At 43.4% G+C, this 27990-nt stretch overlaps 1 protein-coding gene across 1 annotated transcript in view; it reads right to left on the reverse strand.

Moving 5' to 3' along the window:
* Positions 1-333: 333 nt before the first annotated feature.
* Positions 334-27990, reverse strand: part of SNAP47 (synaptosome associated protein 47) — a 66894-nt gene continuing 39237 nt past the window's right edge. Inside the window, 3 exon segments of the mRNA XM_036282170.1 lie at positions 334-480; positions 22455-22615; positions 27628-27714. Of these exon segments, the coding sequence (XP_036138063.1) occupies positions 334-480; positions 22455-22615; positions 27628-27714 (395 nt within the window).

The following is a 27990-nucleotide window of genomic DNA, read 5'->3' on the forward strand; positions in this document are numbered from 1 at the left end:
TACTGAGAGAAGTGATTCTCATCAAAAACTCTCATCTCGCCCTGGCCAGTTTGGCTCAGCGGTTAGAGTGTCGGCCTGCAGTCCCGAGAGACCCGGGTTCGGTTCCCGCTAAGGGCACGTACCTCAGTTGCAGTTTGTCCCCGGCCCTGGTTGGTCGTGCGGGTGGCAGGCACTCGATGTGTCCCTTTCACATCGATGTTTCTCTCTCTCTCTCTGTTCCTCTCTCTCCCTCCCACTCTATCTGAACCAAAAATGGAAAAATATCTCTCAGGAGAGTATTAAAAACAAACAAACAAACAAAAAAACCTCTCACCTCTATGCAATCTTTTCCTTCTACGTCAGTTTTTTCACTCATGAAATAATCTTGTCAATGGTTAAGGTTGTGCGGTCCACAGCATTGGCAATGCCACCCAAGGCCTCATCCTGTCTTTCCAACTCCGCCTCAGCATCCAAGACAAGACCCTTCAGCTTCCCCAGGATCTGGAGAGAAGTATAAAGACAGGAGGGGCTGACTTTCCTTAAACTCTCAAAAACAGACAATATTTCTTTCCATCATTTTTATAATACTTAAGGAATTTTGTGAGTCAGTGGAGATAATGTGTCCTCTGTCCCCATGGTGGAGCACAGAGCCAGAGGTTGGGTTGGGGTCTAAGCTAGGCTCTGCCACTGACTGGGGAGCTGTTGGAAGATGATGTGTTTGTCCCTGGCCTTGCTGCAGGCCACGGGCAGCAGTCTGTTCCAACCCATGGTATGCTGTGTCACCAATGCCTTACCACATCCATGAGGAATTCCGGCTGCAGCAGTGGGGTGACAAGCATAGGAGAGCCAGAGATCTGGGGCCAAAAGTAGGATCCAAGTTCCAGCTCCTACCTAATCATTGTGTTCATTACCTGTCTGCACCCAAGTACCCAAATGCACACTGAAGCTCAAAAAACAATATTTAACAAGAAAAGCAAAATACTTTTCTTGTCTGTATGTTTGAAATATTTCACAAATACAAAAGGCAGAAGAGAACATAGCACAAATAACCCAAGTCACACAGCACAGTCCCCTCTACCTCCCTATGCCCCAGGCCTGAGAAACTGAGAAACAAGGGAATTAACCAGGAAGCACAGGGCCTGGGGTTCCAGGAGGTAGAGAAGGAACCAGGGTGAGTAGACATGAAGGGCACAGAAATGCCACAAACCATGATGGGCAATGCGGCAGGGGAGGCCAGCAGGTACCCACAGGGTGAAGGTTGCTGTAGCTTGGCAGAATGGGGGAAGCAGATCAGGCTAGACTGAAAGCCCCCCCCCCCCCACTGTGACTCATGTCATCCTTCATACATGTTCTTAAACCAGAAAGAGTGGCCATTTATGACAAGTCTACTCAGACAAACTGCATTGTGAAATGTACTTTAACTACATTCTTACTGGGTCTGGGGTAAAAGATGTAATATTCTCAAGCTGACAAAAGGAATGGTTTTAAGAAAAATTATAATGACTAATTACTTGCTATAAATGTTAATGCCTCTTTTAGGAAAACTTTTGATCATGGTTGAGAAGCAGGAACACAGAAGATCAGCATGAGGGGCCATGGAGCCTTGCTTGTCCCAGGAGTTCAACTGCCTTGTCACACAGGTATGGATATCAGCAGTGAATAGCCTGGATGACCACCCCAGAAGACCCCCAAGTCCAATATATTGACAAAACATCAAACCCCACAATGATATCAGCTCAGGTCCCAGCAGATGGTGTGGGACACTGCTACCCCTGGGAGAGCAGAGTGAACGGCACCATGTAGTGTCAAGAGGCAGGAATGGTACCTATGTGGTCAAATGGCAGCTCTGTGCTTAGAAGCACAAGAAATGCCTACCACCTGGCCACCACCCACTGCCTGGGGTCACTACTTTGTCTTATCAACAAGAAACAGAATCAAAGTAGAATGATGGCCAGGAGGATAATAAAGTCAGCTCGTTCTCCAGGAATGATGAGGTTCCAATGAGGTTCCAAATGTGAACAAGCTGTGAAAACTATGAGGTGCTATGTGTGGTATTTCAGCCACGTCTTAGTACGCTTGGACCGCAGGAGGCCAGGGCTGCCCCATCTGTGGAGGGGACAGGGATGAGCAGAGCTGAGGTCATCCACATGCAGTCACATGCAGGTTGATGGCAGAGAAAGGACTCACCCCACATCTCTCTCCAAATACAGCATTATCACTGGATCGTCATCATGAGACATGAGTAAACTGTGACCCAAGTCAGCAGGCTCAGGCACCACTTTTCTGTACCCTCTGGGAGTTGGTGGAAACTCCATCAGTTGAATCACTTGAAAACTAGATGGTGCTCTGGAAAGTACACCGTGGGGTCAGCTGGTTCTGGAGGGGCTGGGCTGGATGACCTAATACAGGAGGTCTTTTCCATCTCTCAACTGAATTTCACAGGGCTGAGGCCCAAACAGCATACTAAAAAAGGCAGTGCTCACAACCATGTCACGCAGGTCCTTCTATGCCATTTTCTCTTGTCAACCATTCCCAAACTTACCTCCATTTTTAGTGTGATAATAAGGCTGCTCTACCAGAAACTTGTACAAAATGTTCCCTGGAAGCCTGGCCTTGCCACACATGTACACCTGATTTGACACCCCTGAGGTATCTTTCCTGCACTGAGTGATCAGGCTGCCCATATTTCTGCAGCTTTCTCTGCACCCTCTATGTTTGTCAATCATATCAAAGTATGGCCAAGTTAACATCCATTTGAACTGTCCCTCATGCCCCGGACTGTAAACGGTCACCCTTGTGCCATGCTAAGGATGGAGATGGGCTCTCAGAAGGCAACCACTGTTCCCCTCAGTGCAGATCAGGATACAGAACTTAAAGAGTCCCCCAAAATCCATATCCACACCAGGGCCTGTCAGACAAGCACTGTCAGTGATTGTGGTGGTGCCTTCCCTCTGCTTCCTTCCACCCCAACATCCACTCTCACAGAAAAATAAAATTGGTCTTAAAGTGTGTACACAGATTTGTTTTCTGTTTCCTTATCCCCTAGTCATCCTAAATAAGGCTGAGTTATGGGGTCCTTGAGATGTGCCCTAACTGTCCTTTTTCTGTTAATCTTCAAAGTAACTCTGCTTCACAAACTAGGCTGAGGGTGCTGGGTAACTTGTCTGTTTCCTAAGCCCTTGGGGTGTATCTCCCCGTATAGCCCTGACATGATTATCATACAGATAACAGATGTCATGATGCAATGACTCAGGGGTGACAACACTAGGATACTGAGAGAAATAAAAAATACCCCTTAAGAAATTGGCAAAAGGGCACCACCAAGACTGGCAAGCCATTCACATACCAAGGAAGGCTAGGACCCAGGATGTGTGCTTGGCAACTGTGGCAAGATGTCCAGTGTAAGGAAAGCCAACTTGTTATTTAAAATTTTCTAATACAGTCAAACCTCGGTTCTTGATCATCCCCCATCTCGAACAATTCAGTTCTTGACCAAGTTGTTCACGGGAAAATAATGTCTTGGTTGTCAAATAAAACTTTGGTTCTCGACCCAACAACCCTTTCATGCTGATACCTGTATGATCATGTGCCTCTCAAGCAACAAACAAAGGAGAGAATGTGAGAATACGAGTCAGTTTACCACTAAATCTTGTGTTGTTAACATCTCAGGAAATTGTGCTGCATTCTAATAGGAAAAAAATGATTTGGTTTTCAAACAACTCACTTTTCGAAGAGCCTCCTGGAACAAATTAAGTTTGAGAACCAAAGTTCCACTGTACACGCATTTTAAAAAGTAAAAATTGATGAGCATAATTAATTTTTAAAATATATTTAATTTAACTCAATCAACTCAAAATATCATTTCAACATGAAATCAATATAATTATTAATGACATATTTTATAGTCTTTTTATATAAAGTCTTAGCAAGCTGGTGTGAATGTTTTTTATATATATATACACAATAGCGCATCTCAATGTATTCCATATAACATGGGATGGAAAGAATGAAGAATAGGAAGACTGGCCAAACTTTAAACACAGTTGTTACTTCTGTGGCCCAGGATTACAAGCTGTGTAGTTACTGACACAGAATACTGCCAGCCTCTGAAATATCACCTGGCCTCTCAGATGGGTCTTCACTGGGCTCTGAGTCAAAGACCAGGCTCAAAGTGGGCTCTTCTCCAAGTCCGTGTGACATTGATAAGTAAACCCAGGAGCCTTCTTTCCAGCCATATGCATACCTATGTAGAACTACCTGATTTAAAGAGCATTGAGTTTTACAAGAAAATAACTTTATAAACTCCAAAGACATATACAGTGCACTTAGTAGATGCAAGATACAAAAGCATGTAAGCCAGCACTGCCCAGGTATAGGGTCATGAAGAAACAGGGGCACAGAGTGTTCCTTAGCTTGGGAGTCATAGGCACCCCACAAAGCCAGTGCAGGGGACTCGGTCCTACAGGTAAACGCTGGGTCTGCTCACCAGCATCAGTAACTGGGAATGAGGCAGGCAAGAAGACTCAGGCAGGAAGTGGGAGGCATTATGTGGCCCCCAGGATAGAGCAGACATACTGTCCTTTATGAAAGGGGAAGAACCCCTGCATGGGTCATACACTATGGTGCCTCCATTCCCTGACACCAGATCTTAGGACTGAGCACAGGCACTGTCTGGGTCAACACGTGAGTGGACATGGAGACATTTTAGCCTTCCAACCACTTCCATCTTGTTTAGAAAACATAAAATAAGTTATGGAAAAGTAGCTCATCCAGTAAAGTAGGTCTACTACCAAAACAAACATGTTTAAACGTCTGGCCTCACCCGAGCCATCCGGACCCCGGGCTCTGCTGTGAGCCACACCTCCAAGGGGGCCCTGAAGCATCTGTCTTACTAAAGCAAGGGAAGAACACGGTACAAAGAAGTAGGGGCCTTGATGTTTCCAAAATATCTGTAAAATTCTGATTGTTGTCTCAACTTATAGTCAGAAAAAAAAAATGTTTTGCTCTACCTCATGATAACAACTCCAGGATTCAGAGTATTACTATATTACTATTAAGCACTTAAAGTGAGTTTAGTATTAGCTAGATTGTCTGCCTTCATCTTGTTATTAAGCTTACTCATTGCTAAACTGTGAATTTTCTAGCACTGAGAAATTAGCAACCATTTAAGAACAGAGCTGGAATAAATCAAGCTGTCTGCAACTTCAAATAGTTCTACCAGTTGGGGCCATTAATATGCTATAAAGAAGGGTAAAAGGGAAAAATCGGCCTCCAGCAGAGCCAACGCTCTAGAGACTGTAAAGAACGCTAGGCTACAATATGTCATTCAGAACTCTTGGACCCCCCCCCCCCCCCATATCCCATGAGATCCCTCTGTTGCATTTCTGAGGCCCTGGCCCAGGGTTCTCTTAAAGGGATCCCATGTGCTCCCTTCCTCATGCCTTCTTTCAGTGCAGAGGGCAGAAGAACAGAACACAAACTTGCTTGATGAATCAGGGCTGCATCCACACATCAGGGAAGGGTCAGCCCTCAGTTATAAATGGCCTCTCCAACTCAAGGTACAGACAGGGAAAGCACAAGTGAGTACCTCCCATGACCAAAGGTGGTCCTGGGAGCCAACCTGCCATCAGACCTCAAACAGAATTTCCCATGATGAGAACCAGGTTTTTAAGAGAAGAAAAAAAAAAAAAAACCCACTAAGACAATTAACTGAAGGTTCCTCTTAAATGTGGAAGTAAATGCTTCAGTGGGGCAATTCTCAAAGTATAAAACATATGGGAAATGTATTAAGTTTGTGGCTTTTCAGAGCTGACAGGGTCACAGCCAACCAGAGCCTCACTGACATGTTTATCTAGAGCTCACTAAACAACATGCCAAAATTCCACCCCAAATAGTGCAGGCCTCCTCACCTCATCCCTACACAAGCCTTGAAGAAGGACCCTGTCCTATAAAATGTCACAGGAACACTGAAGAAACATGCAGCTTGCCGAAGGCCACATAACCAATATGACAAGGTACTCTCTGGCCACCTGAGGCCAAGTCTCCAACAAATGGTCCCCAGCCCTTGTGCCATAGATGGGATGGACAGACACGCTGCTGAGGACATGAGGTTGAGCATCCTCCTCAACGCTGGCTTACATGTTCAGTCCAATTCTACTCTTAAAACCATACAAACCAATTTCCCATGAACCGAAACCACCTAATACCTGCTGTTTTAAAATGTTAATAAAATGATATCAGTAATGGATAAGATACCCAGACAGAAGATCAGTAAGGAAACAGAGGACTTAAACAACACTATACATCAACTGGACCTAACAGGTGTATACAGAACACTCCACCCAAATCAGCAGAACACACATATCCTTCTCAGGGTCTCCAGGACAGACCACATGGTGAGCCACAAGACAAGCCTCAGATATAAAAAGACAGAAGTGATAGAAAGTAAATTCTCTGACCACAGTTGAATACAACTAGAAATCTGGAAAACTAGAAAATTCACAAATATATATAAATTAACATAATCTTTTTTAAAAATTTTTTAAAATCTTTATTGTTGAATGTAGAATGTATTACAGATGTTCCTCATTTTTTCCCCATTGACCCCATCCTCCCCACTCCCGCCCCCCTCCTGCCTTTTCCCACACTATTGTCTGTGTCCATTGGTTATGTATATAAGTTCTTTGGTTTATTTCTTCCCACCCCCCAACCCCTTTCCCTTTGAGATTTGTCAGTCTAGCAATTAATTTGTTCTTCTTAATCCCGTCACCTTTTTCACCCATTCCCCCAACCCCCCACCCATCTGGCAACCAACAAAATGTTCTCTGTATCTATGAGAATGCTTCTGTTCTACCTGTTCATTTTGTTTGTAGATTCCATTGTTGATATGTATTCATTGCCATTTTGTTTGTTCATATATTTTACTTTTTCTTCAAAAAGACCGTTCAACATTTCATATAATAACGGTTTGGTGGTGATGAACTCCTTTAATTTTTCTTGTCTGGGAAACTCTTTATATGGCCATCAATTCTAAATGACAGCTTTGCAGGATAGAGTAATCTTAGCTGTAGGTTCTTGCTTTTCATCACTCTGAATATTTCTTGCCACTCCCTTCTGGCCTGCAAAGTTTCTTTTGAGAAATCAGCTGACAACCTTATGGGAACTCACTTGTAGGTAACTAGCTGCCTTTCTCTTGCTGCTTTTAAGATTCTCTCTCTGTCTTGAACTTTTGCATTTTGATGGTGTGGTCCTCCTGGGGTTCATCTTATTTGGGACTCTCTGTGCTTCCTGGACTTGTATGTCTGTTTCCTTCACCAAGTTAGGGAAGTTTTCTGCCATTATTGTTTCAAACAGGTTTTCAATTTCTTGTTCTCGCTCTTCTCCTTCTGGCACCCCAAGATGCAAATGTTGGCACGATTGATGTTGTCCCAGAGGCTCCTTACACTATCCTCATTTTTTTGGGTTCTTTTTTCTTTTTGCTGTTCTGATTGGGCATTTTTTGCTTCCTTATATTCTAAATCGATGGTCTGCTTCTTGACTTTACCTACTCTACTATTGAATCTGTGTTAATTATTCTTTATTTCAGTTAATGCCTCCTTTGTTTCTGACTGCATCCATCATTTCTGACGGGTCCATTTTTATGCTCTTGAAGCCCTCACTAAGTTCACTGAGGTTCTCACTAAGTTCATTGCGCATCCTTATAAGCAGCATTTTGAACTCAGCATCTGTTAGGTTGCTTATCTCCATTTCGCTTAGTTCTTTTCTTGGGGTTTTGTTCTGTTCTTTCATTTGGGACTTGTTTCTTTGTGTCCTCATTTTGGCTGCCTCCCTGTGTTTGTTTCTGTGTATTACTTAACGAGCAATATGGGGCTAGCTGAGACCAGATGCTGCTTGTTTAAAAGAATTTAGGAAAAACCTGAAGCAGGATCCAAGACAGGCCAATCCTATGGTTAAGCAAGTGGCAACAGCTTGGGTGGGCCTGAAAGTTGGGTCGGGCGGGGCCTCAGGGAGACACCAGGGCTGGGCTACCAGTGTGAGCCAGGTTGCTGGAGTACCAGACATGGCGACTGTCTGCCGCCCCAGGGAAGGGCTCACCAAAGAAACAAAGGCCTCTGACAGCAGGTTTGTCCAGGAGAAAGCCCCCTCTCCAGCCCTCGCTCCAGTGCCAAACAGCTCAGTTCTTCCCTGTATGTCTCTGGTGCCCCTTGAGCTGCCTCCCCTCCAAGCTTATAGGGAGAGAGTCCGATAAGTCTGTGCGCGGGCCCTTTAATGAGCTGCCTGGGGCTCTAGCCGCTTCAGCCTCCCTGAGCCTCAGTTCCCGCTGGTTTTTCCAGCCAGAAGTTATGGGGACTTCTCTTCCTGGCACTGGAACTCTGAGTGGGGCACCAAGTGTGAGACGGGAACCCCTCAGTCCTCAGGAAGAACCTTCCCAGCAGAGGTATCCTCCTGATTTTTATCTGCCACAGGTGGGTGTGGGACCAGCCTGTCACGCCTCCGCCCCTTGCACCTCCGTCCCTCCTACCAGTCTGGATATGGCTGCTGCTTTAATTCCATAGTTGAAGGACTTCCATTCAGCTTGATTTCAGGCGGTTTTGAATGATGGTTGTTCTGTAGTTTAGTTGTAACTTTGCTGTGGTTGTGGGATGACGCGATACAGCGTTTACCTACGCCGCCATTTTGACCGGAAGCCCCAATTAACATATTCTTAACCAGTGGGTCCAAAAAGGAAATCAGTAAAATTCTCTGAGACAAATGAAAACAAAACACAACATACTAAAATACTAGCAAACCAAATCCGGGGATTTATTCCAGAATACAAAGGTGGTTCAATGTAAGAAAGTCAATCGATATGATAAACCACATTCCCAGAACACCATGTCAACTGATGCAGAAAAAGACACTGACAAAACCCAACATCCTTTCATGACACAATCACTCAGAAAACAACGAACAGAACTTCTTCATGAACCTAAGTGTAAAATAAACTCAGGACAACCAATGTTCTGTGAAGCCACCTAGCTGGTGAACACATTGATGTGCCAAGAGGATCATGCACCAGTTCTACTTGAGAGAGCACAGAGCTCCAAATGTGGGCCCCTCCCAGACCGCACCCCAGGTGTCTCTTCATTAGGCTGTTCCCGATCTGCATCCTTTGTAATCCTAAATAGAGTGCATTCCTAAGTTCTGTGAGTAGCTCTCATGAACTATCAAATTTGAGAGGGGTCATGGGAACCCCTCAGGTTTGTAGCCCATTGGTAAGAAGTTCGGGTGGCCTGGGCATCCCAGTGCAGCTGGTGTCTCAAAGAAGGGCAGTCTTGTTGGGGACCAGGACCACTGTGGGGTCTGCACTAACAATGGATAATTAGTGCCAAAATTAAATTGTAGTTCACCAGATGGGCTTGGGGTCAGAATTACATCAAAGGGCATTATCAAGAAAATCAAAAGACAACCTATAGAATGAGATAAGTATTTGTAAATCACAGTTCTGATAAGGGTTTAATATTTAGAATATATAAAAAATTCCTACAACTTAAACAAAGAGACAACCAATTAAAACTTGTATAGACGTTTCTCCAAAGAGGACATACAAAGGCCAATAAACCCATGAGAAAATGGTTGAAATGTTAGTCATCAGCGATGTGCAAATCAAAACTATAATGAGATGCTCCTTCACATCCACCAGGATGACTATAACAATTTTAAATTTTTCAAAAAGGAAAATTAAGTGTTGGTAAGAATGTGGAAAAATTGAAATCCTCATACTTTGCTGGTGGAAGTAAAAAATGGTACAGCCACTATTAAAAACAGTGTGACAGTTCCTCAAAAAGCTAAACAGAATTATCCTGAGAGTGAGCAATTCTACTCCTAGGAAATATGCCCCAAAGCATGGAAAGCAGGACTCAAACAGAACTGTACACTGATGCTCCCTGCAACATAGTTATAGTAGCCAGAAGGTGGAAGCAACCAAGTGTCTATCAACAGATAATGGGGACACAAAATGTGGTTCACCCATACGATACAATATTATTTACCCATAAAAAGAAAAGAAGTACGGATTCATGCTACAAAATGGATTAGCCTTGAAAACATCATGCTAAGTGAAAAGAGGCAGACACAAAGAATGAATGTACGATTCTACTTAGAGGAGATTCCCAGAATAGACAAATTCAGACAGAGGAGATTAGAGGTTACCAGGGGCTGGGCGTGAGGGATGAAAGAGCTTTGGAAACATCAATGATGGTGATGGTTTGCACAAGATTTTAAATGCAATTAATGCCACTGAATTGTACATTTCAAATGGTTAAAATGGCAAAATTTGCATTATGTATATATTTTACGACAATAAAGAATATGATCACAATGTATATAAATAATATATGTATATAACCTTCCACAGCCAAGTAGTCAATAACAAAATATCAAACACTTGATTTTAAGACTTGAGGTCCATTTAAATGCTGACCGAGAAGACAGGAAAATGTTCCAGGGCTAACAAGTCATTCTTTCAACTGAAATTCCAGAGCATGTTTCCTGCTTCCCATGTTCTACCCACTGTAGCCACACAGCTGCTCTAGAAGAATCTCATTGAGACACTGGTATGGTCTGGAATCCTGGAGTTCCTTACCTGGCAGCTCCCTTCCCTGTCCACAGTTCTGGGGTATCTAGATCATGTAGTCCAGGTTTAGCCATGGCTTCTATATAAGGGAGGTCCAGCACACCTGCACAGCCTTCTGTCAGCTGCAGGGGACACACAGACACATGTGTGAACAGGCCCTCCCACTCTGAACAACCACTGCCAAAGATAGCATGGACCTATGCTAGATAGGTGACCACATTCAACATGACAGAGCTCTGATGGCTATTCCGGGGATTTAAGAGGAACCACAGCAGGCAGGGTGTTGCGGCAGGGGGTTGTTGCATGTCTGCTGTGCTCATGGTTACCAGTGACCTAGTTAACCAACAGAACAGACAGAAAAATCATGAATAAATTATTTAAAAGGCTTGGCATTTTTTGCAATTCACTTTCATTTCATCATGGTAGTTTCTGAAGTAGACAGTGGGAACTGGAAGTCAAGGCCTCACTTTCAGAGGTGGCGACTAAGGCCAGGACCCTGATTCCTGATCCAGGGCTCATCCTAGAGCATGTGTCCTCTTATTAAAATGTCGATGATATATGGATGTCAGAAGTTACTAAGCACCTTTTCCCAGTTACCAAGTATGGTTTAACATTTAGAAATGACATAGGATGTGATGTAAGAAACATTTATTAATAATTCACAATTCAAGCAACAGATATTGAAATAAGTGGCCCAGCTCACTGGTAATATCTGGACTGGTATCAAAACCATAAATAAAAACTTCATCATAGCCCTGGCTGGTTTGGCTCAGCAGTTAGTGTCGGCCTGCCAATCAAGAGTCATGGGTTCAATTCCGGTCAAGGGCACGTACCTCAGTTGCGGTTCAATCCCTGGTCCTGGTTGGGGTTATGCGGGAGGCAACAAATCGATGTCTCTCTCTCAAACTGATGTTTATTTCTATCTCTCCTCCCCCATTCTACCTGAAGATAAATGGGAAAAATGTTCTTGGGTGAGAAACATCCTCGGGTGAGGATTAAAAGCACACACACACACACACACACACAACATAATCATCATCATCATAAAAACCTCCCCCACATCTAATCAATGAAATAAAAATTCTGGAAAAGGTTCAGAAGGCACAGGACAAGAAGAGAACCTGAGAAGAATAGGTATTAAAGTTTGAAATTATACTACCACTCCTCGCTCAAAAATCCTCAATGACTCCAAACTGCTTATAGGACACACTCCTGACCCCTTGCCTGACAGGAAGGTCCTGCTGTCTGTGTCACACCCCTTGCAGGTCCTCCCTGCCTGTTCACCCCTGAGGGTTCCCCAGCCCAGCCACCTGTCTTCCTAAATGCATCGGTCCTGGAGCATGGTCTGGCCTGCCACAGGTCTTATGCAAGACTACGCTGCTGGTCACTTGGTGACTGTGCACTGACAGTTAACACATTAACTGTCCAGACATTTATTTCGGGCTGAAGAACACTGGTTAAATATAATCCTATTATATTAATTAGGTCTACAAGAAATGGCCAATTTTTTTCTTGATTCTGAGAAGAGACTGATGAATTAGGACAAGTTTCGATATCAGGGAATAGAGAATAGGAGAAAATGACCAGGACAGTAGAATCACTGAAGATGAAATGTACTCTGTAATTTCTTAAAAAGAAACAAAAGGACATGAGTTTCTTAAGATAGTTTCACAGCAAGTAGAGAACCATAGCATGTTCTTCTGCCCTAGAATTATCTCTGCCCTAGAAGTTCCTAAGAGTTGCTAACACAGATCCCTGTGGAACATCAATCACTGCACTAAGTAGGCAGAGGGCAGCGCCACAGAGCCCAGAGTAGGGCCTCATTCATCTCTGGCCTGGTGCCACCTCCCCTTCGGTGTCACCTCCTTCCCCTCTTCATCCAGGCTGCCTCTGCAGTTAAATGCTTGTTTTCACACCAGCTCACCAGTTGTCTACATTTTCCAGTGAATGGACTTTTTGACTGAACTGAATGTATCACATCAGTTTTTCTTTTAATTTTTGTGTTTATTGTTTATACAGATAATAGACACTACAGGCAGACTACAAGCTCTAATACAGACAAAAAAAGTTCAAATCTATGACCTAAAACCTTTCTTGAAATATATACTGTGACCCTCTTTACTAGAATGACAAGGGCATCAGTTCAAGTTTCCTGTCATTGTTTGCAGTGCTGGGGCTCCCAGGGCTTACATAGCACCTTCTGTGCAATCCACCAAGGTGGGAGCCTGCCCCGAACCTGCCTGGATAAACTAAAACACCAGACCCGTGTCAGCTTCTCTTCCAATTCTTTCTGGTGAAAGAGGGAGGCAGGATGAAGACCAAATGCAGGATAAGACAGAAGAGTGGAGGTTCAGAAATTATAAAGAAAATGCCCATGAAACCAAGATGCCCTCAGAAGCCAAATGTGGAATTGTTTTGTCATCTCCAAATGCTGCATCAAATATGTGGCAATGACACACTGTAACAAAAAGCTGCAGTTCTGAGGCACTGAAAATTGGCCCATCCCACATTAGAAAGGAGTCAGGGCACACAGCCAAGTCCATCCCAGCCAAACTGTGCTCTCCAGTCCCCACAGGGGTCCCCCTGCAGTGACCCAGCCATGGCCACCACATGGAACTGCAGTCCCCACGACACGAAGCTGCTGCCCCAGGAAATCAGGCACACCATCCTTCAGCACCAACTGCAGTTTAAGTGACCAAGACTCATTTTACATAATGACTCTAATAACATTTGTAGCAGAAACCACAGCTGAATTGGGGGTGCTCTTGCATTTTTTCTCCCCAGAAATTTAACTCATTCCTCCATATGCTTGAGCTTCATTACACAATGAGGTCTCATCTCTAAATAGGAGACATGTGATTAACCTCTAAAAAGATCATCTCTTGTGAAACTAGGTTCCCCCTGCAGGAGGAAGGGTGAACAGCTGACAGGTGGAAGCCTTGCCCCTCCTGAAACAGCTCTGCCCAGCCTTCTGCTCAGGTCACCACTTCCTCTGCCCTGAAGCCAGTCCTGACTCATTTGGCCACTGTTTCAGCACCAATGCACAGGCTCGCTAGTAAGACTTGTTGACGACAGTTAGGACCAGCCACACAGACATGTGCTTTCACGGGCTGTGGGTACATTCATCCTGACCTTTCCCACCCCTCATGGCTTTCAGGGGAAGAGCCCTCTGAAACTGCAAGGCCTCATTCAGAATTAACAGATAAAAATCCCTACATCTCCCATCACAAAGCCGCATTCCTTCCTCAGCCTCAACACCACCAGGGGACCAGAAGAACACGTCTCAGCCACAACACCTTCATGGGGGTGGTGGGACTCCCAGATTCCACCAGCCCGAGACCTGTGCTCTCATCCACTTTCAGAAGCATGGGCACGTCAGCCTTTATAGGTCAAGATTTCTCAAGCCCAGAGCAGACAAGAACCAGTGTTCTGGAAGCAATTAGGAACCTGCCACACTTGCTAGTTGCAACTAAAAAGCAGCATTTCTGTCATTACAAAAAGTGACTAAGTTCGACCAGGAGGAAAAAGTGACAAAATATGTATATTTAAAATACCCCACAGTGAAGATAAGTACCTTTTCCGCCCAAAATGAAAGGTCTAAGTTTAAGGAGTCTATGCCTGGAGAGACACATAGAAAACAGGCTTGCTGGTGTGTGCGGGGTATCAGTGAATTGGTGTCTCCAAAGCAGAGACAGGCCTGATGAAGCCTTAGAGTTATAAACTGACCTACAGGGCACCGGGGCAGAAAACATACTGCTCATCCTGGGGAAGCCAAGTCAGGAAGATGCAAATTGCACTGTTGATTTTAACAAATAAACTAACTGCAAAGGAGAAAGAAAAGATGACAGAGGGAAGCTATGCATTAAGGTGCTTCATCAATCACAATGCTCAGGCCTTCCAGGACTCCTGAGCTACAAATGTACAACAAACATCCTTAAGAGGATAAAGGGGAGAATGGATCACGGGCTTAATGTCTGATGACATTAAGAATTACTTTTTGAACTTCTGGTCAAGATGGCAGCGTAGGTAAATGCGGTATTGTGTCACCCCACAACCACATCAAAGTTACAACTAAACTACAGAACAACCATCATTCAAAACCACCTGAAATCAAGCTGAATGGAAGTCCTACAACTACGGAATTAAAGCAGCAGCCACATCCAGACTGGTAGCAGGGGCGGAGGCACGAGGGGCGGCAGGGGTGGCAGCAGCGGAGCGATGGGCTGGTACCACACCCAAGTGTGGCGGATAATAATCAGGAGGCTACCTCTGCTGGGAAGGTCCTTCCTGAAGACTGAGGGGTCCCCATCCCACACCAGTTGCCCTGCTCAGGGTTCCAGTGCCAGGAAGAGAAGTCCCCATAACTTCTGGTTGGAAAAACCAGTGGGAACTGAGGCTCAGGGAAGCTGACGCGGCTACAGCCCCAGATAGTTCCTTAAAGGGCCTGCACACTAACTTAACGGACTCTCCCTCTAAGCTTGGAGGGGAGGCAGCTCGAGGGGCTCTGGAAACACACAGGGAAGAACTGAGCTGTTTGGCACTGTAGCGAGGGCTGAAGAGGGGGCTTTCTACTGGACAAACCTGCTGTCAGAGGCCTTTGTTCCTTTGGTGAGCCCTTCCCTGGGGCTGCAGACAGCTGCCATATCTGGGACTCCAGCAACTTGGCTCACACTGGTAGCCCCGCCCTGGTGTCTCCCTGAGGCCCCGCCCCGCCCAACTTTCAGGCCCACCCAAGCTGTTGCCACTTGCTTAACCATAGGATTGGCCTGTCTTGGATCCTGCTTCAGGTTTCCCCTAAATTCTTTCAAACAAGCAGCATCTGGTCTCAGCTCGCCCCATACCTCTCGTTAAGTGATACACTGAAACAAACAAAGGGAGGAAGCCAAAATGAGGAGACAAAGAAACAGGTCCCAAATGAAAGAACAGAACAAAACACTAGGAAAAGAACTAAGCGAAATGGAGATAAGCAACCTAACAGATGCTGAGATCGAAATACTGTTTATAAGGATGCTCAATGAACTTAGTGAGAACCTCAGTGAACTTAGTGAGGGCCTCAAGAGCATAAAAATGGACCAGTCAGAAATCATGGATGCACAGTTAGAATTGAAGGAGGCATTAACTGAAATAATGAATAATTTACACAGCTTCAATAATAGAGAACGTAAATCCAAGGAGCAAACCATCGATTTGGAACATAAGAAAGCAAAAAATGCCCAATCAGAATAGCAAAAAGAAAAAAGAACCCCAAAAAATGAGGATAGTGTAAGGAGCCTCTGGGACAACTTAAAGCGTGCCAACATTCGCATCATGGGAGTGCCAGAAGGAAAAGAGCAAGAACAAGAAATCGAAAACTTGTTTGAAACAATAATGGCAGAAAACTTCCCTAACTTGGTGAAGGAAACAGACATACATGTCCAGGAAGCACAGAGACTCCCAAACAAGATGAACCCCAAGAGGCCCACACCAAGACACATCATCATCAAAATGCAAAAGTTCAAGATAAAGAGAGAATCTCAAAAGCAGCAAGAGAAAAGCAGTTAGTTACCTACAAGGGAATTCCCATAAGAGTGTCAGCTGATTTCTCAAAAGAAACTTTGCAGGCCAGAAGGGAGTGGCAAGAAATATTCAGAGTGATGAAAAGGAAGAACCTACAACTGAGATTACTCTATCCTGCAAAGCTGTCATTTAGAATTGATGGCCATATAAAGGGTTTCCCAGACATGAAAAATTAAAGGAGTTCATCACCACCAAACCGTTATTATATGAAATGATGAAGGGTCATTTTGAAGAAAAAGATAAAATATATGAAAAAACAAAATGGCAATGAATACATATTTATCAACAATGGAATCTACATACAAAATGAACAGGTAGAACAGAAACATTCTCATAGATACAGAGAACATTTTGTTGGTTGCCAGTTGGGAGGGGGGTTGGGGGAATGGGTGAAAAAGGTGAAGAGATTAAGAAGTATAAATTCACTGCTAGACTGACAAACCTCAAAGGGAAAGGGGTTGGGGGTGGGGGGTGGGAAGAAATAAACCAAAGAATTTATATACATAACCAATGGACACAGACAATAGTGTGGGAAAAGGCGGGAGGGGGCGGGAGTGGGGAGGAGGGGGTCAATTGGGGAAAAACGGGGAACATCTGTAATACATTTTACATTCAACAATGAAGGGAAAAAAAAGAATTACTTTTTATGTTTTTAAGGTGAGTATGGTTATGATGTTCTTTTTTTTTATTAATTAATTAATTTTTGTTACAGATGTTTCTCCTTTTCCCCCAACTAATTCCCCACTCCCCCTCCCTCCCTGCCCTTTCCCCAGCTTTGTTGTCCATGTCCATTGTTCATGCATACATGCATATAAGTTCTGTGGTTTCTCTCTCCCCCATCACCGCCTCTTCTGGGGATTGTCAGTCTGTACCCCACTTCCACGTCCCTGGGACTACCCCATTCCTCAGACTGTTACGTTCATTATATTCCACAATTAAGTGAGATCATATGATACTTGTCTTTCTCTGTTTGGCTTGTTTCACTTAGGATGATACTTTCCAGGTCCCTCCATGTCGTCTCAAAGGATAAGAGATCTTTCTTTCTTACAGCTGCGTAGTACTCCATTGTGTATATGGACCACAGCTTTTTGACCCATTCGTCTACTGATGAACACTTGGGCTGTTTCTAGACCTTAGCTATTGTAAATAGTGCTGCTACAAACATGGGGGTACATATATTCTTTCTGATTGGTGTTTCAGGCTTCTTAGGGTATATTCCTAGAAGTGGGATCACTGGGTCAAATGGAAGTTCAATTTTTAATTTTTTGAGGTACCATATTGTTTTCCATAGTGGCTGCACCAGTCTGCATTCCCACCAGCAGTGCACTAGAGTCCCTTTTTCTCCATACCCTCCCCAACACTTGTTGTTTGATGATTTGTTGATGGCAGCCGTTCTGACAGGTGTGAGGTGATAACTCATTGTTGTTTTAATTTGCATCTCTCTGATGATTACTGATGATGAGCATTTCTTCATATGTCTGTAAGCCATTTGTATGTCCTGTTTGGAGAGGTGTCTATTCAGTTCCTCTGCCCATTTTTTAATTGGGTTCTTTGTCTTCCTTTTGTAGAATTGTATGAGCACTCTCTATATATTGGAAATTAACCCCTTATCTGATATATCATTGGCAATTATGCTCTCCCATACAGTGGGTAGCCTTTCCGTTTTGATGATTGTATCTTTCGCTGTGCAGAAGTCTTTGAATTTGATGTAGTCCCATGTGTTCATTTTCTCCTTTGTTTCTATTGCCTTAGGTGATGTATCAGTGAAAATTCTGCTGTGTATAACGTCTGAAATTTTGTTGCCTACAGCTTCTTCTAGGATTTTTATGGATTCATGAGTAACATTTCCTTCTTTTATCCATTTTGAATTTATTCTTGTGTAGGGTGTAATTTGATGGTCTAGTTTCATTTTTCTGCATGTAGCTTTCCAATTTTCCCAGCACCATTATTAATGAGGCTGTCCTTACTCCACTGTATGCTCTTGCCACATTTGTCAAATATTAACTGAGCACATTGCCTTGGGTCCACTTCTGTGTTCTCTCTTCTGTTCCCCTGGTCTATATGCCTGTTCTTGGGCCAGTAGCAGGTTGTTTTGATTACGGTGGCTTTGTAGTATAACCTGAAATCTGGTAATGTGATCCCTCCAACTTTGTTCTTCCTTTTCAAGATTGCTGTGGCTATCTGAGGTCTTTTTTGGTTCCATATGAACTTGTGAAGTATTTGTTCTAATTCTGTGAAGTATGCTGTTGGTATTTTGATGGGGATTGTATTGAATCTATAGATTGCTTTGGGTAGTATGGACATTTTAATGATGTTGATTCTTCCGATCCATGAACAGGGTATGGGCTTCCACTTTTTTTATATCTTCCTCTATTTCTTTTTTCAATGACCTATAGTTTTCTGTGAATAGGTCCTTCATTTCTTTGGTTAAGTTTATTCTTAGGTATCTTAATTTTTTTGCCACAATTGTAAATGGGATTGTTTTCTTAGTTTCTCTTTCTGTGAGTTCATCATTGGTGAATAAGAATGCCATCGATTTCTTGACGTTAATTGTGTATCCTGCTACTTTGCCAAATTCATTTATTAAGTCTAGTAAATTTTTTATGGAGTCTTTGGGGTTTTCTACATATTGTATCATATCATATGCTAATAATGACAGTTTCACTTCCTCCTTTCCAATTTGGATCCCTTTTATTTTTTCTTCCTGTCTGATTGCTGTGACTAAGACTCCCAGTACTATGTTAAATAAGAGTGGCGAAAGTAGGCATCCATGCCTTGTTCCTGTTCTGAAGGAAAATGCTTTTAGTTTTTTCCCACTGAGTATGATGTTGGCTGTAGGTCTTTCATATATGGCCTTTATTATGTCAAGATATGATCCCTCTATTCCTACACTGCTGAGTGTTTTTATCAGAAATGGATGCTGGATTTTGTCGAAGGCTTTTTCGGCATCTATTGATATGATCATGTGGTTCTTATTCTTCATTTTATTTATGTGGTTTATTGATTTGCGAATATGGTACCAGTCTTGCATCCCTGGGATGAATCCCACTTGGTCATGCTGAATAATTTTTTGGTGTATTGCTGGTTCCGATTTGCTAGTATTTTGTTCAGGATATTGGCCTGTAGTTTTCTTTCTTTGTAGTGTCTTATTCTGGTTTTGGAATTAGAATTATGCTGGCTTCATAAAATGAGTTTGGAAGTCTTCCTTCTTGAATTTTTTGAAATTGTTTGAGAAGAATGGGTGTTAGTTCTTCTTTGAATGTTCTGTAAAACTCCCGCGTGAAGCCATCTTGGCTTGGGCTTTTGTTTGCTGGGAGAGTCTTGATTACTTGTTCAATTTCTTCTGTTGTTATTGGTCTGTTCAAGTTTTCTACTTCTTCCCAGTCCAGTTTTTGGAGACTGTATGTCCTGAAATTTGTCCATTTCGCTTAGATTGTTGAATTTGTTGCTATATAATTTTTCATAGTAGTTAAGGATCTTTTGTATTTCTGTGGTGTGAGTTGTTATTTCTTTCTCCTCTTTCATTTCTGATTTTGTGTATTTGGGTTCTCTCTGTTTCTTGGCGAGTCTAGCTAAGGTTCAATCAATCTTATTTATCTTTTTGAAAAACCAGTTCTTTGTTTTATTTATGTTTTGAATTGTGTTTTTTTTTTTTTTTTTTGACTCTATGTGGTTTATTTCTACTCTGATCTTTACTATTTCCTTCCTTCTACTTGCTCTGGGGTTTTCTTTTTGTTTGCTCTCTAGTTCTTTAAGTTGTGAGGTTAGATAGTCTCTTAGAGATTTTTCTTGTTTTTTGAGGTAGGCCTGTAGTGCTATGAACTTCCCTCTCAAATCTTCTTTCGCTGCATCCCATAGATTTTGTGTTGTTGTGTCTTCATTTTCATTGGTTTCCAGGAAGTTTTTGATTTCTTCCTTGATCTCCTCGGTGACCCATTCATTGTTTAATAACATGCTATTTAGCTTCCATGTGTTCAAATGTCTTTGCATGTTCCTGTTGCAATTGATTTCTAGTTTCATGTCATTGTGATCTGAGAAGATGCTTGAAAGAATTTCAATCTTCTTGAACTTGTAGACTTAGTTTGTGTCCTAAAATGTGGTCTATCTTTGAGAATGTCCCATGTGCACTTGAGAAGAATGTGAATTCTGCAGTTTGGGGGTGTAATTCCCTGTAGATATCTATTAAATCCATTTGGTCTAGTGCTTCATTTAGAGTCTCTATTTCCTTGCTAATTTTTTGCCTAGAGGATCTATCCAGTGATGTGAGCGGGGTGTTGAAGTCCCCTGCTATGATTGTATTGCTATCAATTTCTCCTTTGAAGTCTTCCAGAAGATGTTTAATATATTTTTTTTTTTTTTTTTATCCTCATCCGAGGACATTTTTCCATTTTTTGTACAGACAGAGTGGGAGGGAGAGAGAGGAAGAGAGAGAGAGGGAAACATCGATGTGAAAGGGACACATCGAGTGGCTGTCACCCGCACGACCAACCAGGGCCGGGGACAAACTGCAACCAAGGTACATGCCCTTAGCGGGAACCGAACCCGGGTCTCTCCGGACTGCAGGTGGACGCTCTAACCGCTGAGCCAAACCGGCCAGGGCAGAAGATGTTTAATATATTTTGATGCTCCTATATTGGGTGCATATATATTTACCAAGGTTATATCGTCCTGTTGGATAGATCCTCTCAATATTATGTAGTGGCCTTCTTTGTCTCTAGTTATGGCCTTCATTTTGAAATCTAGTTTATCAGATATGAGTATTGCTACCCCAGCTTTTGTTTGCTTTCTGTTTGCTTGGAAGATTTTTTTCCATCCCTTCACTTTCAACTTATGTGAGTCTCTTGTAAACAACATATACATGAGTCATGCTTTCTTATCCAATCTGCTACTCTGTGTCTTTTTATGGGAGCATTCAGTCCATTTACATTTAAGGTGATTATTGATATGTACTTATTTATTGCTATTTTTATTCAGTGTGGTTATATTTTTCTTCCTATTTCTCCTGCTAATTTCAGCAGTCCTTTTAACATTTCTTGCAGTGCTGGTTTGGTGCTAGGGTATTCCCTTAGCCTTTTTTTGTCTGGGAAGCTCTTTATTTGACCTTCTATTTTGAATGATAGCCTTGCTGGGTACAGTAGTCTTGGATTCGGATCCTTGTTTTTCATGACCTTGATTACCTCATGCCATTCCCTTCTGGCCTGTAGTGTTTCTTGTGAGAAGTCAGCTGAGAGCCTTATAGGGTCTCCTTTGTAGGTAACCTGTTGCTTACCTCTTGCTGCTTTTAGGATTCTCTCTTTGTCTTTAATTTTTGGCACTTTGATTACTATGTGTCTTGGAAATAGTTCTTGTTTTAGAGTGTTAGCCCACACAGTGAAGGGTTGTGGGTTTGAGTCCCAGTCAAGGGCATACACCTGGGTTGATGGTTTGACCCCTGGCCCCAGTTGGGACACATGTGGGAGGCAACCAATGGATGTGTCTCTCTTACATGGATGTTTCTCTCTCTCTCTCTCTTTCTCCCTCCCTCCCTCCCTCCCTTTCATTCTCTCTAAAAGTCAACAAAAAAATATCCTTGGGTCAGGACTAACAAACAAAAAAAGCCATTGTACTGCCCAGCAATAACATAGGAAAATTAGTATTTCTATAAAATATTATTTAAATTCCAACTTTCAGAACACAGTGGCAAGCCTCTTCAGAATCCAGTTGATCACTTAAGAGAGATGACAGAACAAACGTCTTCAACTGGATGCACACACACACATACAGCACACATGTGTACACACATATACACAAAAACTCACAGCACTTAGAGTACACATGTACACACATGTATGCTACATAGGCTCACAGCACACATATGCATACACCAACATACAGCACACACTCAGCATACACACAGCAATACATACACATGGATTCATAGCACATATGGCACACACATGTATAAGCTCAGCAAGGCATAGCACACAACTGTACACACATATACATACTGCATGCACAGCATACACATGTATACTACACATAGCACACAAATGTACACCAACTCATAGCACATGTACACACAACCCATATGCATGTACATAATTGCACATGTACACATATATACATGAGTGGAAGCACAGGTGGGCTGTGGACATCTGCATGCATAGAACACAAGGACTCAGAATGGGCACTGCCTTTCTTTCCCTTCTCCAGCTGTAGGTAGCAAAGCAAACTGGGTGGGTGTCCCAGCAGCTCCTATGGGTGAGAAGCAAGCACAAGCCAGGGAGAGTCCTTTTCACGCAGAAAAGAGAAGGGAGTCATCTACCTGTAAGAGAAGATGAAGCCCCCAAACACGTGTTACTTCTCTGAATTCCTGGGTGTCCTCCTCGGAAATAAGTGGCTTGCTCATCTGTAGCTGAAGCTGTCTGCCTCCCTGGGTCCCCAAGGAGGGCTTTCAGTGCTTGGCGCAGTCTACTGGCCTGGATGCTGAAATGAAAGTCCAACAGCAGTGACATGGTCCATAACTTGCACACAACGCAAAAGCACTCACAATTTTACAAAGACCACCTCAGCTCTCTGTACCAATGAAATGTCCTCACCAGCATCTCTACACCTGTAGACTCTGTGCCTGTTGGTCCACTCTCTGAGCCTGTGCTAAGCTGAGCAGCTGTAGGGCCTGCCCAAGCCTTGCCTTCCACTACAGTCCAAGGTGGTTTCCTTATCCCACCCTGATCCCAGTGAAGAGCTAAATACCCAGGATCTGGTTTTATAATTGGCTCTCAGAAGAAAGGCCCCTATCCAGGAGTGGTCATTTTCTTTATGAGGAAATACTATAGATTTGGAGTTTAAGACAGTACTGTTGAATACTCATGAACCCCATAGGACACTGTAGATGTGGAAAGCACAGGGGATAGCCAGCTGGCTGGCCAAACAATGGTGACTGTGGAGCCATGAGGTGGATGAGCCTGAGAGCTGCTAGGCCAGGCGTTGCTCAGAATGGGTTTCTGCTCAAACAGCACCTGCTTGGGTAATGTCCCCAAGGAGCAGAAGGGCAGCCTGCATAGAGACAGTGCTAATCAGGTGGCTCACAACCCCTCCCACAGTGGTCACCTGTCCTTTAAAGAACTGACTCCACCCATACCCTGGCACTGTGAGCCCAGATAAGGGCATCAATTAGTTTGTTGCCTGCTCGTCTGCATAGACTACCTCAGGTACAGAGCACACTTACTAATTAGGATGTTGGAAAGCAGAGCAGGCAGTAGAAAGTGCACTAATCTGAGAACCAGCACCAGCTCCTCTGAGCAGCTTTCTCTGCTTTAGTGGAAAGGGGGTCACAGCAGGGCAACATGTGATCCACACATCCTTCCCCAAACCTAGTGGTGGTGAGCAGAGCTGCCTTTCATCAGAGTGGCCTGAATCAGCTGCTAAGGAAAGGAGAGGAGAAGCAAATCTGTTGAGGTAAGGCTCTCAATGGGACTGAGGGGCTGGAGTCCAGCTGGTGGCCTTAAGGATACAATGACTGTGCCAACCCCTCTTTGGCAAGAGAGTTCAGCCACCCCCAACATGCACACAAATACCCTCGCTATTCTTATTTCTTATAATTCTTGCACCACTATGTTCATAGCAGCGCTATTTACAATAGCTAAGATCTGGAAACAGCCCAAGTGCCCATCAGTAGATGAGTGAATAAAAAAGCTGTGGTACATTTACACAATGGAATACTATGCAGCTGTAAGAAAGAAAGATCTCTTATCCTTTGAGACAACATGGAGGGACCTGGAGAGTATTATGCTGAGCAAATTAAGTCAGTCAGAAAAAGACAAGTACCATATGATTTCACTTATTTGTGGAACATAATGAACAAAATAAGCTGTCGATCAAAAGAGACCCAGAATCATGAAAGTAGGCAACAGACTGACAAACCTCAGAGGGTAGGGGGTAGGGGTGGAAAGAGATAAACCAAAGAACTTATATGCATATATGCATAACCAATCAATATGAACATTAGGCTGTGGAAGGCAGGAGGTGGGTGGGAGCGAGAAGAAGGGGGTCAATGGGGGAAAAGGAGGACATTTGTAATACTTTCAAAAACAAAAACAAAAACAAAAACACCAACTCATATAAATAATACTCCCGGAGAGTGCCCAGCCTTGTTCAGGCCAAAAGCAGGATGGAATCAGAACAGAAAGTAGGTTTCTCAGGGTCATGGGAGGAAAAGGGCCTAGGCCAAATGGAATAAGCTCAGGAAGCAGTCAGAGGAGTAAATTTGCTGGAGGCGAGACCCCAGCCCTCCCCGGGGCCCATTTCTAACTATGCAAGTGAGAGGCACATCTTGCAGTAACCTCATCTCCAGGTCTAGAAAAGTCTCACAAGACAAAACATTACTGTGAACCATGCATTCAAATGTTTTCTGTTCTAGTCCATTCTTTATGAAAACATTATTTGAAACCCTTGTAAACTAATGTCATAACTTATGTTCTAGACTTGCTAAAGCTCCATCTACTCCAACATCCTGGGGGGCCTCTTCACTAGCATGGTACCCATTGTTCCTGCATGATCTAAAGTGTTGTTCACTGAGATGTTACATATGAAAAATCCTTTTCTAAGACCATCATCAGAGCTGTGTTGGAAGCTATCATGGCAGAACAGCGAGAATGTCCTACTAGTTATTATAAACCTAAAGGAGAGGCCTCCTGATACATGACGTTAAAGCATTATCTGTGAAGATACAATGGCAAAGTGTACTTCACTGGCCTATGAGAATGGCAACTCTCTGGTCTAAGAGGTGAGGAAATGCCTCACTCAGACTCTACCTGTCATCATTCTGCACACCCCTCCCAGCATGCTGGCCCTAACTACCTCTCTGCCCCACCTGCATGGGTCATGCAGAAGGGCTGTACCCCAGTGCTAAGTATGGCAACAGGTTCTGCACTTGGCCCTTCCATTGGCAGCAATCCTAGTATCATTCCATTTGCACACCTTTTAATAAACTTGCTTGAAACTGCCCTGTTGTTTATTTTTTCAGCATCTCCTCACACCAGGATCTCCCTGATTAGTGTCTGTGAGAGCAAGGTCCATCCACTCACACTGTGCCCAGGACTGTGCTCTGGTGTCCATTTTAACACCTATAGCTATATATACTGACAGAGGTGTACTCTATGAATGTTTAACAAAAGGGTATTAAACAACCAGAAAGTCAAAGTGGAGGATATTTCTTCCAGTGATATTTTTCAGGACAAGCCATGGTCTCAGCGGGATCCTGCCCCAGCACAAGGCTTTGGCCACCCCCAGTGCTCTGTGTTGACACTGGAGTTGCTGACTCAGTTACCTCAATACTTTGAAATATCTTCTGGGAAAAATTAATGTAGTTCAGTATAAGAAGGTTTTTGTCTCTAAAGTCATTAACTATCTCTGTTAAACAAACTGAGCATACATTGTTCAAGCTTCAAGGAATCTTAAAGATGATTTCACTTTCCAGGAAGGAGGAAACACTACGGAGGACCTAACTGGGCTGTAGGGGTGGCACCAGAGGGCAAGTGAGGCTAGATTTCCAGAAAGTGAGTGATTGATTGGGTGACCAGGATGTCTTTAATTAGGTGCCAGGGAAGGACCCTCTCAGAAGGTGGCAGTCAGTAAACAACAAAGACAAAAATCAGTACCAAAACCCTTAATAGTGTGAGGCATAGATCCTGCTCTGATGGAGACGGATCTGAGAGCTTCCTCCCACACCCATCACCCTAGGACATGAGAAACCTTGGGAGCATGCTATAGATCCTAAAAACTACCAAGTCTACCAAAGTAAGGAGAGTCTGAGTAACTGACACGGTCAGAAGGGTACAAGGAGATGTGCTGCTGAAATGTCACGTGAGATCCTGGAAGAGTAAAATGTAAAACAATCTGGATAAAATGTGGACTTATGAAAATAACATATCCATATAGGATCATTAGTTATGACTATAAACGACACTAATGTCAGGTGACAAGAGGAGCAACTGGGTGTGGGAGAAATGGGAACTCTGAACTAACCTGTAACTTTTTCTGCAAGTCTGAAACTATTCTAAAATTTGAAAGATTATTTAAAATATACTACACAGAAAAACAGCAATTTGGAACTGCTCTTTCCTAAGATGGAAACTGTCCACCTGTGTCATTCTGGGCCCTCACCAGTCCACATTACCTCAGAGGTCTCTGGAAAGTTCTTCTAGATACTCACCCAAGGCAAACATCAGTCTCTTGTTACTAGACTGCCACCTTCTGGCCACAAAGTTTACTCAAATACCTCATTAGGGAGAGGAATCCATTTGAGATGTCAGTCACTGTTTCCACCTCCACTGTCTCTGCAGTTTCCAATGTGGAACAGTAAAGACAGAGGTGATGGCAGACATAACACAGAGGTGACAGTGAGAAGCTGGCTCTCATTGCTAGGCTTTCAGAGGACACTGAGAAGTTCCTAGCAAGTCAGATACCATCTTACTTACTAAACTCAGCATGATGGCTTCTTCCAAACTCATCACTAATCATTACCTAAGCCTCTCCAAACCCACAGCTGTAAGGTACACCTACTCTGTGAGGTAGGGTAGCCTTATAACAGAAGGATGGCACTTCTTGCTCAGAGCAGATGCACACACTCTGCAGGGATCCCACCCAGAAGCTAAAGTTAGCACTGAGATGAAAACCTATCTGTCAGCTCATTCCATGCACATTTGATCCATTACCATGAAAGGCCAGGACACAGCTACTCAATCTAACCCTAATCTAGGTGTTGTCAGGGAAAGTATTTGTAGTGTAGGTGAAGGCCCATAATCATTGACTTTAATAATGTGGTGGGCCTGGTACAATCAGTTGAAAGGCTTTAAAAGTACATCTGTGGCTTCCTGGAGGAAGAAGACGATGTTCAGCCTGTGGTCAGTAGCTTCAGACTGTGCCCAAGAGGTCCAGCCTGCCTTTCCCGAGGCCAGGCCCTGTGGAACTCTTACTCACCGATCTTCCTAAAGTATGCCTGTGACTGCAGAGGCTCTGCACTCACTCACTGCTGCTCTCCAGCCCTGTCTGCCACCTGGACGCTAAGGTCAAAGCCTGCCATCTCACCTTCCATGGGGACCCTGACAGCACGCCCAGCAATTTTGTGTGCCATATATGGCATGCTTGCATCTGCTATCTCATTCACTGCATTCTGTGCCATGCCTAACAACACACAAACAGGGTGGAGCTCTGTGAGGAAGGTTGTGGGTTTTATTTACCATTTTTTTCCCCAAGACTATTGGTGCCAGACACCATGCCTGGCACTGCGGGGTTCTCAATCAGCACTGGCAGGACCAGCAGCTGATGGTGCTCTGTGTCTGGTCCCTCAAAGCCACAACCTCCTTCTCTCATTGCTGAAGCCCCTCCCAAGGAAAAATGCAGTGGGATGACTCAGTCAAAACTCGGGGTATAAAAGTAGCTGCTCAGCTGGGCTTGTACATGGCCTTGCCTGAAGGGCCCTCTGGTCAGGGTCTTACATCGGCTGCTACAGCCCACCCTTCTTGGTTCTTTTATGGGCCAGCTTCTGAGTCCTGCCTTGAATGAGGGCCAAAGAAATACCAGAACTGCCAAGAAAATAAGGTTTTAAATTAAATTTTTACATTAACATTTCTAACATTTTGGATCTTATGATACCAGATCTATTATCAAGCATATTTCTTTTTGAAACTTAAAGCCATCTGGAATAACATCAACATATTTCATGTGTTAGAGAAATAGGTTACATATTAGAATTAAAATCAATCACTTCAGAGAAAAAGAAAAGAAACTGGAATAGTAACAAATATCTCTCTTACTTTAACAGACATATAATAATCAAAATTAATAAGAAAAGACTATTG

The sequence above is a fragment of the Molossus molossus genome, unplaced genomic scaffold, assembly GCF_014108415.1.
Source record: "Molossus molossus isolate mMolMol1 unplaced genomic scaffold, mMolMol1.p scaffold_m16_p_4, whole genome shotgun sequence".
NCBI classification, from domain to species: domain Eukaryota; kingdom Metazoa; phylum Chordata; class Mammalia; order Chiroptera; family Molossidae; genus Molossus; species Molossus molossus.